At 43.8% G+C, this 14,080-nt stretch overlaps 1 protein-coding gene across 1 annotated transcript; it reads right to left on the bottom strand.

The window, feature by feature from the left end:
- Positions 1 to 7,454: 7,454 nt before the first annotated feature.
- Positions 7,455 to 13,053, bottom strand: LOC136471794 (preprotein translocase subunit SECY, chloroplastic). Its single transcript, XM_066469544.1, has 8 exons — positions 12,775 to 13,053; positions 12,477 to 12,655; positions 11,193 to 11,578; positions 10,205 to 10,504; positions 10,038 to 10,127; positions 8,877 to 9,000; positions 8,602 to 8,765; positions 7,455 to 7,859 (listed from the first exon to the last, which is right to left on the bottom strand). The coding sequence occupies exons 1-8, from the start codon at positions 12,957 to 12,959 to the stop codon at positions 7,629 to 7,631; spliced, it is 1,659 nt and encodes a 552-aa protein (XP_066325641.1). The 5' UTR covers positions 12,960 to 13,053; the 3' UTR covers positions 7,455 to 7,628.
- Between the last annotated feature and the right edge of the window lie 1,027 nt (positions 13,054 to 14,080).

The raw sequence follows: 14,080 nt of genomic DNA, 5'->3' as shown, positions 1-14,080 counted from the left end.
CGAGCACACGCTCTACACACGGCGACGGGGGAAGGAGGAGCTCATTATCGGCGTGTATGTGGATGACCTGATCGTCACCGGTGCGCTTATGGAGGACATCAATAGCTTCAAGCGTGAGATGTTGGCTCGTTTTCGAATGAGCGATCTCGGCGCACTCTCCTACTACCTCGGTATCGAGGTAAGACAGGGGAAGGAGGAACTCACGCTCGGTCAGAGCGTGTATGCCTCCAAGCTGTTGGAGAGGAGCGGCATGGCTGAGTGCAAGCCATGCGTGACTCCGATGGAGGAGCGGCTGAAGCTGACAAAGGTCAGCACCGCGGCGAAGGTGGATGCAACACTCTACCGGAGCATCGTCGGCAGTCTGCACTACCTAGTCTACATCAGGCCAGACATTGCGTTCGCCGTGGGCTACGTCAGTCGCTTCATGGAGGATCCCAAAGAGGATCACTGGGCTGTGGTGAAGCGGCTACTGCGCTACGTCAAGGGAACGGTGGATCAAGGGATCATTTTCCCTAAGAATGGCGGAAGTAGGCTACAACTCACTGTGTTCAGCGATGCAAACATGGCGGGGGACATCGACGGGCGATGGAGCACCTCTGGCGTGCTCGTCTTCCTCGGGTCAGCCCCAATTTCATGGCTGTCGCTGAAACAGAAGGTGGTTGTGCTATCTACATGTGAGGCAGAGTACGTAGCAGTGGCCACAGCGGCGTGCCAAGTTGTGTGGTTGTGCCGGCTGCTGGGCGAGCTGACCGGCGTGGAAGCTCACCCACCAGCACTGATGGTGGACAACTAGCCCGCCATCGCCCTCGTGAAGAATCCGGTTCTGCACGACCGGAGTAAACACATCGACGTGAAGTTCCACTTCCTCAGGGACTGTGTCGATGGAGGGCAGATTGTCATCGAGTTTGTCGAAACTGGTCGGCAACTCGCGGACGTCCTCACCAAGCCGCTCGGACGTCTTCGACTCACGGAGCTGAAGGAGATGATCGGCATGCAGTGGGTACAAGGGTTAGCAGTAGGATTAGAGGAAGATTGTTAGATAATCTACTGCTACCTTATGTGAACACAGCAAGGGAAGGCGGCGTCGAAAGACCCCTGCTGTGACACTGTAGCCGCTGCAGGTGCAGGCGCCGCTCGGCTCACCTACAGCACTGTAGGCACATGTAGTGGCCGGCACAGAGTCAGCCATGTATGTTATCTAGTTACTGTTACAGCAGGTGCGTTGTGCTAGGACTAGATGGATAGAGTTGTATAAATAGACTACCACGACGACTCAGTAAAGAGAGTTTAGATTTACCATCTCACAGACAGGGCTTCGGCCAACGCTGGTGTCTTGTATTGTGTGTGCGTGTTTGCTCTGTTCTCCCTTCTTCTTCTAGCTCCAGCCATAGTGTGTGGGGACGGACAACGCTTGTTCGTGGTCGGCACAGCTAGTGGGTGCTCGGCAACACTAGTGGGTGCTCGACAAGACTTGTGAGTGGTTCACTCACCTGAGCCGATGATCTTGTGGGCCAACAACTTTTGCTCCTCAAGGAATGAACAATCATTTCTCCAGCTGGTGGTGTTGTACTATAAAGGGTGTTCTCAGACTGACTCCAACGGGCTGACCCAAATCGGATACGCATTTGATGGTTTAGGTAAGGCACAGTGAAATCTCCGATGCACCCCATTCTCGACTTCTCCAACGATGAGCCCCAAATCCCCATGCTCCCTCGCTCTCCTCTCCCCAGGCGGCAGCAGCGCCTCGCCAGCGGCACTCGGAGCAAGCGGCGCCCGCCGCGGACGCGGCCTGCTTTCTTCCCTCCCTCTCCTGGCCGGATCCGGGCCCCTTCCCTCCCCTTCTTCTTCCCCGAGCCTCCCTCTCCCGGATCCGGCCGGTGGCGCCCGCGCCGGCGGAGCTCGCGCCCGCGCCCCGGCGGAAATCGCGCCCGCGCTCGATCCCGTGCGGAGGAGGGAGATGGCGGAGGTGAGGAGGATGGCGTGGCCGAGGTGGAGGTGGGCCGCGCGCCGGGGCAGGGCTCGTCGCGCCGGAGCAAGCTTGCCGCGCGCGCCGGCGGGGAGGTGGGCCGCAGCGCGGGGCAGGGCTCGCCGCGCCAGGGGAAGCTCCCTACACCGACGGCTCCTACGGGCCCACCACTGCAGGTTTGGGTCGGCTCTCTTCGAGGACGCAGAATTGCCTCCCAACTCGCCGAGGACGCAGAATGCGTAGCTGCTTTTGGTCTTCGGTTGGAGAGTGTTTTGGGGACCCAAAACACTGTACGTGACGCATTTTTGCGTTTAGGTCACGCCGTTGGAGACAGTCTCAGAGTTGAGCACGAAGGCCATAATACCCTTATCATCCTAGTGGCTTGGGAAATATGGAAGCACATAAATGCTTGTGTGTTAGGTGAAGGCCTAACATAGAGGTGCTGCTTCATTCGGTTGCCAGGGTGCCCTGTGGTGCTTGGCAGGGGCAGCGCATTGCATAGGCTTGACACTTTATATTGCTTTCATTATTTTATTACTTCAATGCAAAAATCTTGTGCTGCTGGTCAATAGATAGGGAGCTAGGGTTAAGCATATGATTTATTTTTATGTCAGGAAAGAACATCAGGATATAATTGCTATAGTTTGGCATTAGCAAACTCGAATGGCATATACACATTATTTTGGATATTGGCACGATCTACAAGGTACCATTATTGCTGTTATCGTAAATATAATGTCTTTAGATATCAACGAAAGATGTATAGTATATGGATCTACACATCAATATCATGTGGCTGATTTAGATTTCTCACCCCTTACATATTGACAGTCAAAACTTAAAAAGCTTGGAAAGCCCAGATTCAAGGGTAGCGCCAAAAGTTGCTTCTATTGTTGTGGTATCATCTGAACTAGCATAAAGAGTAAATTTCGAAAACCTAAAACTAATTTAACATGTGTATAAAAAAAAACTACAGTGGCCTATTTCAAAAGGACTACAATTTTGACAGTCTCAAAAAGCTACAACTATATAACCAGATGACAATGTGGTCCCACATGTTAGCCTCATGGAACCATGTTGCATGCCATGAGGATAACATGTGGGGCCACATTGTCATGTGGTCACAAAGATGTACTAGCTTTTTGGTACATATGTAAAAATAGTTGTAGGGATTTGAAATAGGATTAGAAGTTGTGCTTACTTGATACATGTGTGATATGTCACAATAGTTGTAGGTTTTTGAAATTTAACTCCCGCATAAATGATTAAGTCCCACTCAGAGGTAGCAAATAGCAACAAAAATATGACACTTGTGGATTAAACAAATCCTTAAAAACAGAACCTGCAAGGAAGACAAGAAAGACATCTAGGCCAAGGTTCATATGTGTAACACAATGAAAACAAGGTTGCGCACATAATCAGAAGTTAGCTAGCAATTAGCATGTCAACTAAACTGGATTTACCCAGTGTCCCTAGATGCTGAAACACTCTTCCCCCCACATAGGAGAGAAATATGCACAAAATAAAATTGATTTGAGTGAAATCTTCAACCTGATACTGTCATCATTTCTCTCTAGACTCGACCCACACATGTGCCGTCTGTACTCAGAACTCGCTTATCCTCCAGAGTACATGTGGAAAAGGGCAAGACAACTCCAGGTATTTTCATAAGATGACGTATCTTCTATAAATTCTAAATACAGCAAACAGAAATGGAGACTGAAAGATGATAGGTTACCTGATAAATATACATGTCAGTTCAGATTTCTATGATCCAATTAGCAGCAGACCTTCATCAGGAAATAAAATAGCACTTTGTGTCTTATAGTCTTGTCCGACATGTGAGCAACTTCCTAGTTAGTGTTAATACACTCTGTAGTGATACCAAAGGTTTTGCTTGTTCTCATGTTTTAATAATGAGACAGCAAAACAATAGTGACAAACATCAAATATATCCTGTGGCACAATTAATTGATGAAAAGAGGCATGCCCCTGTCAAATGTCAACTTGAATCTCCGGTGCTGCTCTTCTCAGAAATGGGTCAGCAACTAGAAGATGCCATCTGGGTGCACATGACCTCTTTGCACCATGCAGAGGGCACCTACAGTATACCTGAGGGTGAGGCAGTCAAAGAAATGCTTGCGATCATTCAAGGACAACGACAATAAAGGTCCAGGATAGATGGCAGGAGCCACGGACAAATTAGTTTAATTCTCTATGCTACTGCTACTACAACAACAAAGCCTTTAAATCCTAAACAAGTTGGAGGTAGACTAGAGTTAAAACACAGCCGAAGCAATCAAGGTTCAGGCACGTGAATAGTTATTTTCCACGCACTCCTATCTAAGGCTAAGTCTTTGGGTATATTTCATCCTTTCAAGCCTCCTTTTATTGTCTCTACCTAAGTCAATTTCAGTTTTCCTCTGCCTCTCTTCACGTTACTATACTGGCTTAGGATTCCACTACGCACCGATGTCTCTGGAGGTCTCCGTTGAACATGTCCAAACCATCTCAACCGGTGTTGGATAAGCTTTTCTTCAATTGGTGCTACCCCTAATCTATCACGTATATCATCGTTCGGAACTCGATCCCTTCTTGTATGACCACAAATCCAACGCAACATACGCATTTCCACGACACTTATCTGTTGAACATGTCGTCTTTTCGTAGGCCAACATTCTGCAACATACAACATAGTAGGTCTAATCGTCGTCCTATAAAACTTACCTTTTAGCTTCTGTGGTACCCTTTTGTCACATAGGACACTAGATGCTTGGCACTAATTTATCTACCCTGCTTTGATTCTATGGCTAACATCTTCATCAATATTCCCGTCTCTCTGTAGCATTGATACTAAATATCGAAAAGTATCCTTCCTAGGCAGTACTTGACCTTCCAAACTAATATCTTCCTCCTTCCGAGTAGTAGTGTCGAAGTCACATCTCATATACTCAGTTTTAGTTCTACTGAGTCTAAAACCTTTTGACTCTAAAGTCTCCCGCCATAACTCCAGTTTCTGATTCACTCATGTCCAACTTTCATCAACTAGCACTACATCGTCCGCGAAAAGCATACAACAAGGAATGTCCCCTTGTATATCCCTTATGACCTCATCCATCACTAGGGCAAACAGATAAGGGCTCAAAGCTGATCCTTGATGTAGTCATGTCCTAATCGAGAAGTCATCCGTGGCTCCATCACTTCTTCGAACACTAGTCACAACATTATTGTACATGTCCTTAATGAGCCCGACGATTCTGCAGCATGAAATTTCTGCCTTAGTGATGCCCCATGGTTCCCATGGTTCCAGCCAACCATTATTAAATTTCTGCAGCAGGAGTTGCTAAAATAAAATGCCCCGTGGTTCCAGCGAACCATTATTAACGACCATCAGAATATAAGTACTAAGTGAAAGAACTCAAGAAGTCTCCTCCAAATCTTAGGCTTGAATTTTTTGTGGAAAAAACACATTCAGGATGCTGCATTCAAAGCACCTACAGCAAAAATTTTGGTTTTAAGCGTATGTGGGAATGATTCTTCTCATTGGTCCATGGCCACCACATAAAAGAGGCATTGTGTCTCAGCTGGTTCTTTCTGGCACAAGGAGGGTCAGTTTATAAGATCTGTTCCAAAACCAGGTCAGGCAAAACTTTAGGTTGGGCCTCAAAGGCTGAACCTTCAAGGGTCATCAAGCTTGCCCAAGCATTACCGGATGCGAAATATTAAAAAAAATTCTTTCCAAAGAGAATATTTATCTAATTTCAATATATAGTGACTTGACTCTGATATATGTAATTATGCACAGATGTGTGAACAAATCATAATAGTGTTCTCAATACGATCTGACAGTTGGAAACAAAATCACTTTGATTCTCTCTTTCAATAACACAGGTAGCTAGTAACACAAGTTTGTACTATACTGGTCTTATAGCTTCATACTACAAGCTTACACATCTTGCTTGATCTTCACAACCAAGCTACACATACACACTAGCTTACTACACACCATACACTAGCTTGATCTTCACAACCAAGCCCTATCTTCTACTCCCTCCGTTCCAAATTATAAGATGTTTTGACTTTTATAGGTATATTTCTTTTATCATGTATCTAGACATAGTATATATCTAAGTACATAGCAAAAACAATATACCTACAAAAGCCAAAACGTCTTATAATTTGGAACGAAGGGAGTATATGTCTCAAACTCTCTTGTACACAGGAGAGTTGTTGCCCCTTTTATAGGACTTTCAGGTCGGTTACTACACTACTGCTACAGGAACCAGCCTAATAGTACACAGCTCAAACCCTACTTGCTAGCTAAGTAAAAATCAATTTTGCTCCATTTTCACCGCAGCAGCTTGCTTCTTGCAGTGGTAAACTTCAAGTTGACTCACTCAACTAACAACTAGCTAGTACATGAAACTTCAGAGCTGTTGTCTTCATGTAGCTCTCATCCAGAAGTCATCTAGGCTCATACAAGCATGTTTAACACTTATGCCTATATGACAAGATTAATCCTAACACTGACAGATCCATAACACAGCTCAGGCCAGGCTCAGCCTGTTCGCTTGGTCGTAAACGATCGTAAATTTCCAGCCAGAACAATATTTTTCTCTCACACCAAACCAGTCAACAGTAATAATCCACGATCGTATACAATCGTATCAGCACCAGCTGAACAGGCTGAAGATAGAAAAGAAAAGCTAAGATGAACAGCCCATGAACAGGTCCACAGCCACTTCTCAAATAGCCTTAAAACTTTTAGAAAGAAAAAAACACAGAATGGTCAGCCACTTTTCTCTACAGATATGTCTAAGAATAGTAAATAACATGCATTCATGAAGTCAAAAGAGGTTGAAGAGACTTGTGAATCAAACAAATGATGGTCTCACTCTCTGTGTAACAGCTAAGGCTCCTAAATTTTCATAACCCTCTTCCATTTTTGCATTGTTTTATTGTTAAAGATGTTGACATAATGCTTGAATGATGAACTAATGGTTCAGGGAAATGAATATTGCAGACACCAAAACAATTTTATCAAATGTGCCAACTTCAGGTGCAAAATCAATGAAAACATATTGATCTATTTGCACGAGTCAAAGCTAGATATTGGGGAGAAAAAAAGCAGAACTTAGTCACATAATAATAAAACCACAAGATAAAAACATGAAAAAAAAGAGAAACTACGCACATAAGATGAGAAAATGAGTTGTGCATGTTCACAGTGGTGTACAAAATGAAACAGCTGAGTTCAACTCTCCAGCCCTATTTAATTAGTACATCTCACCTTGCCTCATAGAAATCATGACCATTCAGCCAGTTCTTCAGATGATCTAATAAAGTTAAACAAAATAAATATGGAAGGGAATCATCATTTAAGCTCCTTTTTCTGAAGGACAAAATTATGTTACATCATCAGCAACAAGATTGTGAATAACAATGAGCATTCATAGCTTTAAGGCTTGAGTGCTCTGACATGTTAGTGTACAGATGAATGATTTATGTACCTTAAGTATAGATTTAAGTGCTATACACAGTAGAAAAATTAAGATCCAGGTGAACAATAAGAAAATGCTTAGTTATGGCCTTACGGATCCAATATCCAATTACACAATTAGAAATCTAAGTACAGGTTGAAAAGAATGACCAGTGAGATCAACTATTGGTCAAAACGGTTGACATCATAGAACTCAATATTCTTATATTTCTGGGAAATTATTTCTGCTTGAACTTTCCGAGCTGTGTCTGTTGCACATCCAACAAGGATAAGCACTGAAGTCCCAGCAAATCCCCGGAATGCTGTCAAGTGACTTATCTGTTCAACTACAGATGGTCCAGCAGCTAGCACAGCCAGAAATGCAGATCCCAGGACAGATATGCGACTTAGAACCTGCAATGACATAATTGTCTCAATAAAATATAAGATAAAGGGAGTTGGCAAAGTCACAGACTTATATCCAACCAAGACGTTATGGACAGAATGTAGGACACTTCATGTTGCTTTTTAAAATTATCAATTGCTTTTAAAAATATGGCCAGGTTCCACAATAGTTAAGATATTGCAACGAAACACATAAGTAAAAACGTCATTTGCAAGCAGTTCCCAGCTGCAAGAACAGAGAAAACCTATCTAGCAGCAATATCTATCATTGTAAAAAACAAACCATCATTCTCACACAACACTTCTGTAAAATCAACTAACCTTACATAAACCTTTCAAATGCAATACATGAGTTAGTGGGCATGCCAGTTAGATGTGATGACATCTTTGTATCTGAGAATATACACCACCCAGCCCACGTCTTTTGCAAAAAATTATATCTTTCAACTACACTTCCTCAAATTTGCAAAAGCACAAACTCCACTCCATGGGTCAAAAGATTCTTTGGGAAAACAATAATCATTTTCCACTTTATCAGTTTTCCAAACTTGTCACAGGACCCCACCAACAATTTCCCAGTCCTACTAGGTAGGATTTTGTATATCCCAAAAGTTCTTTTTTGTTGAGGGGAACATGTCATAAAGTTGCATATAGACAGCTTCCACATTTTACAACAATAAGGTAAGTAGTTGAAACATGTGTATCAGAATTGAAGAAAAGCATCTACTTTAATGGAAGTGTCAGAACTCACTGTTTTAATATAAGCAGCTGTACTTTTTCCAGGCCTCACAAGCGGTATCGAAGCACCTTGCCGCTTCAATTGCTCACTAAGATCATCAGGATCCAATTGGAGAAACGTGTAATAATAATTGAAGAAGGCTATAAGCAATATATTAGTTGGAAGATACAGAGCACCTACAGCAGAAAATTAAAATTGGGCTTAGTTTGTGAACAAGTAATTCATGAGCTTGGTATTCTCCTGAAAAATGCAGCAATTTCAATTAACTAGAAATCAAGACAGTTTACCTCCTGGATTAAGGGCTATGGCAGACTTCTTAAGAAAGTCCAAGCCAGCGAACCGTGCCAAAGTACTAGGCAAAGCCAGTGAAGATGTAGAAAATATGATAGGCATGACGCCAGAACTGTTGACCTGCTCATAACGGTATAGAAGTAATTAATACATCCTTTGGTATTTTACAAGGTTGCACAAAAAGAAGTTAAAATCAAGTTGATTATGACGAGTTTGAAAGATAGAACAAAGGCTATGAGCCTAGGAACAAAATAAACGTTTTTTTATTGCTGACAAACATGCTATTTATGAGGACCCTAACAGGCTCCAAATCATCATGGTCAAATCTACAAGAACATTTGCGTGAACTGATCTAGTCCTGTTTCATACATATGGCATCTGTCTTCTCAGATATCATATAGCCCCAACAACAGCTCACACAGAATTCAGTATGTACAACAATAAAGGATAATATAATATAAACATTAATGTTGAAATGCAAACCTCTAAAATGAAAGCTTATATGCTCCACTACAAGCTACACCATGCTTGCGAATAACACATAGTTTCAATATGAGGTTTTAGGTCTAATCTTGTTCAGAACAAAAACATAGCTAACAAATGAATATCAACATATGATGTAAAACTCAAAGCAAATTTACACTTCACCACAAAGTTAATAAAATTTAAGCTGATGATAGTTTGGAAACACTGGTATTTCAGATCAGAAGAGCCAAAATTTCAAATGGAAATTCACTTTAACATGCAAAATATATTGAAAGTTATGTGTCATGATTGGCCGGCAGTATAAGTGCTGGCCCAAAAGGTTGGACACGTGGGCTCCATGTAGGGCCCACGAGTATCCACTATTCATGTATTTCCTTTTATAATTAGGATCATTGAGATATGACTGTAACTAGATTGGATTGTGCCTAAGATACAATCTAGGTAGTTGGCGGGACAAGTAACCTCCTCCATATACAGAGGGGGAGGCTATCAGTAAAGGTTAAGCAAAATCGATGGGATTTCCCTCTATCTCCTTGCTCTCCCAATCAACCCGTGGTACCATGTGTACCCATGCCGTCTCCTGTTCTCCTAACCTCCCCCCTCCATTCTTGCATCTCTTGATCCTTGTCCATAACATCATGACTCAAATAAAAGTATATTTAGTATGAAACCTTAAATGGTAGATATGCAGATCGCTGAAGTCCCCCAGTTCGACTGCTGTAACGAGAAGCATAGTTGAGGGGTATTTTGCGCTCAGCTTCCTGAAATCGAAATCCCCAGGCAGTTAGAACATTGAAAGAAAGTCTGTAAATATACCTTGAAATGAATATTTGCTTACTTGGACATAGACAATCCCAAGGACTAATAGAAAGAATGACAATATGATTGTGAGAAGTCCAACATAATTCCCATCTTGAAATGCCTGCACAACTGTCCTCCCGAATGACGCAGGCAAATATGATATTATACTTGTAAATATAAGAAGGGATGTTCCATTTCCAAGTTTCAGATCAGATATTCTTTCACCAATGAAAGTAGTAAAGACCGATCCAAGTGTCAATAATGTCACAGATGTTAGAACCCATTCTGTGCTGAAGTCATTCACATAAGGACGGAGATAAAGAACTTGTCCAATGGCCTAAAAATAAATAATGATATTTTTTACAACCCCACCATATATAAATAAAACAATGAACTTGCATTCAAGGTAAAATAACATCATAAATGATCGCACTGTGCCACAACAAATGCGTACTAACAAGACATGCAGTAAAAAAAACCAGACAATATCATATTTATTTATAACAACATGATTTAGACACAGCATTACAGACAAAAAATTACTGACAGGACAAGCAAAACGTTAACTGTGTATGCTATAATCTTACTTCTTTTCTTAATCAAAATACAGGTAATTTTCCAAAGCATATTAATGTTAGCATCTGTAAACAAGTTCCAGCCTATCTTTTATGTTATGCCAGCTAGTTTGACCTACTGGAGCTATGTCACACTTGTATAAAGTCATAGCATTTTCCCAGGTATAAGTCAGTTTAGTTTTGCATGTAAAAAGTGCAAGTCTATGGAGGTTTAGACAGATGAGTTCTGCTCACTGGTGCCAGGCTATCTACAAGGAACTTCAAGCATCCTATAGTGCTCTTGACATTTCAACTTTTCAATCAGTTGCTGGAGTCACCTCACATTTAAAACAAAGTTCAAGGAAGTTTCATTACTGAACCAATATCATAATATAGAAAAATCTAAGGTTCTCACTGTCAAGTCATCTTTGCATCAAAAATCCACTTCTCAAATATTTCAAGGAACATAACCTGAACAATTGCAAATCCAACCGAAGCATATCTTGTATACTGAAGAACCTTCTTTCTTCCTGCTTCCCCTTCTTTCCGCTGAAGGTCTTGCAATTTTGGGTAGAGTTGTGCAAGGAGTTGAAACACAATCTGTGCATTGATAAATGGTACAATGCCAAGGGAGCAAATTCCAAGCCGGCCAATACCTCCACCAGAGAAAGAATCTAAAGTGCCCAGCAGGCTGTTCTGGTCAAGGTTCCCAGCAAAAGCTTCTCGGTTGACCCCACCCAAGGGTATATACACACCAAGCCGAGACAAGGCCAAAAAACCAAGGAGCTTCAGGAACTTCCCAGGTAGAGGGCCCTTGAAGAAGTCACCAATATCAATGGAGCTATCCTCAATTGCAGCTGTTCAAAAGATAAGGTACTTGGATTGAGACACATTTTAAACAGCAAAGACTGGTTGGCTAAAGAAAGTGGATCCAGCAAATCCATCGCCAGAACTGATCTGAGCTGTTAAAAACTTGAAAAAATAGCAGTCAAAGAGGCAGTGCCAAGATGATAGAGCAGATAAATTTGAAGAAAATTGTAAAATTTAAGCATGATATGAGACACATTATTGATTAGGCAAAAGAATGTTGGTATTTTAAGAAACTTGTCATGAACCAGATCCAAATTGATGCAATATATGGGTTCTAACTTTTGTTTTCAAGGGTGTTGAGGTTATTTGGGCTTGTCAAGTCCAAATAGATCATCTTTGCTTTAAACTGCGCTATTTCCTTAACTAACATGGAAGTACGTTTCTCCTTCATCTGTCCACAACACTAGTTAGATTATATGATTTTGTAACACTTTGACACAAGTGCATAGCACCACTGTTTTGCTTCACTAAGATTCACTTAAAAATTTACTACCTCCGTCCCAAAAAAACTGATGTTTTAGGTTTGTCTTAAGTCAAACCATTTTAAGTTTGACTAAATTTATAGAAAAGAACATCAATATTTATGACACCAAATATATACAATATGAAAACATATTTCATGGTAAATCTAACAATACTTAGTTGGTATCTTAAACATTGATATTCTTTTGTATAAATTTGGTCAAACTTGAAATGCTTTGACTTAGGACAAAAATAAAACATCAGTTATTTTGGGATGAGGGGGTTCTAGTATATAACCTAATGAAGCATACCACTAAACCAAACTAACTTGTGCGATAACATATCATTATTGCATAACCCATCAAAATCGTTCCTAAGTGTTAGTCCTGATAAAAGCGAAGGAAATAGCTCTGAATTGGCAACCTGCTGCTCCTCGGCCATAGGACGCCTTCTCCCTCCTGGCACCACCGCCGCTGGAGCTCCCAAACACCGGCGCCAGTATACCAAAGAAGGTCGACAGGGGAGACCGCGACCGCGAATCAGACCCCTCCTCGTAGAGCCCCAGAGGGTCGAAGCCAGGGCCGGCCGTTTCCAGCGTGCACCTGCACGAGGACAGCACACAGAAGTAACCTAAACAAAAATCCAACAAGAGAACGCCACAAGTGTGGTTGCACGGCGCTTGGAACCAGGAGGTATGTTTGATCTGCTGGGATTTCGGTACCTGGGGGAGCAGGCCAGTGCGGCTCGCCTTCCTCTGGCTGTAGCAGTGGCGATGCGACGTCTGAGGGGATAAAAGGGAGCGGCTACGGGGCGCGGCCGGAGGGGAGAGGAGAGAGGTGGAGGTGCCCGCGCCGAGGCGGGGAGTCCTCGCCAGCATTGCGGCGGGGTCGCCGTGGTGGTGGCCATGGAGGCACGGCGCCGGGAGTGGACGGAGGCAGAGGATGATGAGTGGTTTTGGGGAGGTGATAATAATAAGCGAGAGGGAGAAATGGTGAGGGGACGTCGCGGCCTCGTGGGGCTGTGCCGGCCGGATGGGCCTCGGCAGGCCTGTTGGATCCTATTTAGGCCTGTTGGGATGTTGTAGAGTATTAAAAAAGATTTTTGTATTAAAGCTCTTTTTAGCACGGCTCATCCAAAACGGCTTTACCGATGAAACCAGAAAAACTAGTTTTTTTCGGCTTCTAGTTCATTTTAACCCTGTCTTACAAAACAACTTCACGCTAAGCCGAAGCCGACATAAACCGTGCCAAAGAAACCCTAACTTTTCAAAAACACCGTTGCAATTCACCCTATTAAAAACTTGTCATTGCAATTATGTTTCTCCACGACCCAGCCCTGATCTACGTCTACAGCGTAGCTGGGCCCAGTTGCAGGTGACGTATTCCCGTATGTCGCCCTTGGTTACGAGGATAAGGCAGGACCGGCTGCGCCCGCCTTCGTCTTCTCAAGCGTCAGCCCACACCGGATTCTTCTCAGGCCTTGCGCCGCCACAAAGGTAAGGAGGATCCATGCCTCCACCATCTCTGCCACACCGACGCCGACAAGTACCATCGCTGATCCGAGACGCGGCCAGAGCAAGCACAAGCCGCTGTCGACCGATGGCGTCGTGGGGGCGCTTCCTCCGCCGCCGCCGCAATGCGAGTCCGAGAGGTCCTCGCCATCACAAGCCGCGTCACCAGAGTTCGAGTTCTGGAAGGTGGGCCGAAACTCGTTCCCGGCAGTGGTCACCACCGATGAGCCCTTCTTCGGCGGCGGCGTGCCCCCCTCCACACCCTCCAGACGACGGCACGCCTGCCGCTCATCCTCAGGCCGACATCGAGGACGCCACACCATCGGACTTGAAGGGCCTGAGCGCAAGCGCAAGCGGAGGTGGAAGGGAGGCCGCGCAGCCGCTTGTGAAGTCCGGCATCGCGCCGACGCCAGACATCTTCAAGGCGACAACGGCTGCCAGACCAAGGAGCGGCAGCTAGCTCGCGTGCCTGCGCGGCGCTTGCGTGCTAGCGCAAGGTGGCCCGACGTGGCAGCTA

The sequence above is a fragment of the Miscanthus floridulus genome, chromosome 8, assembly GCF_019320115.1.
Source record: "Miscanthus floridulus cultivar M001 chromosome 8, ASM1932011v1, whole genome shotgun sequence".
NCBI lineage: Eukaryota > Viridiplantae > Streptophyta > Magnoliopsida > Poales > Poaceae > Miscanthus > Miscanthus floridulus.
This window is presented reverse-complemented; position numbering and strand designations above follow the sequence as displayed.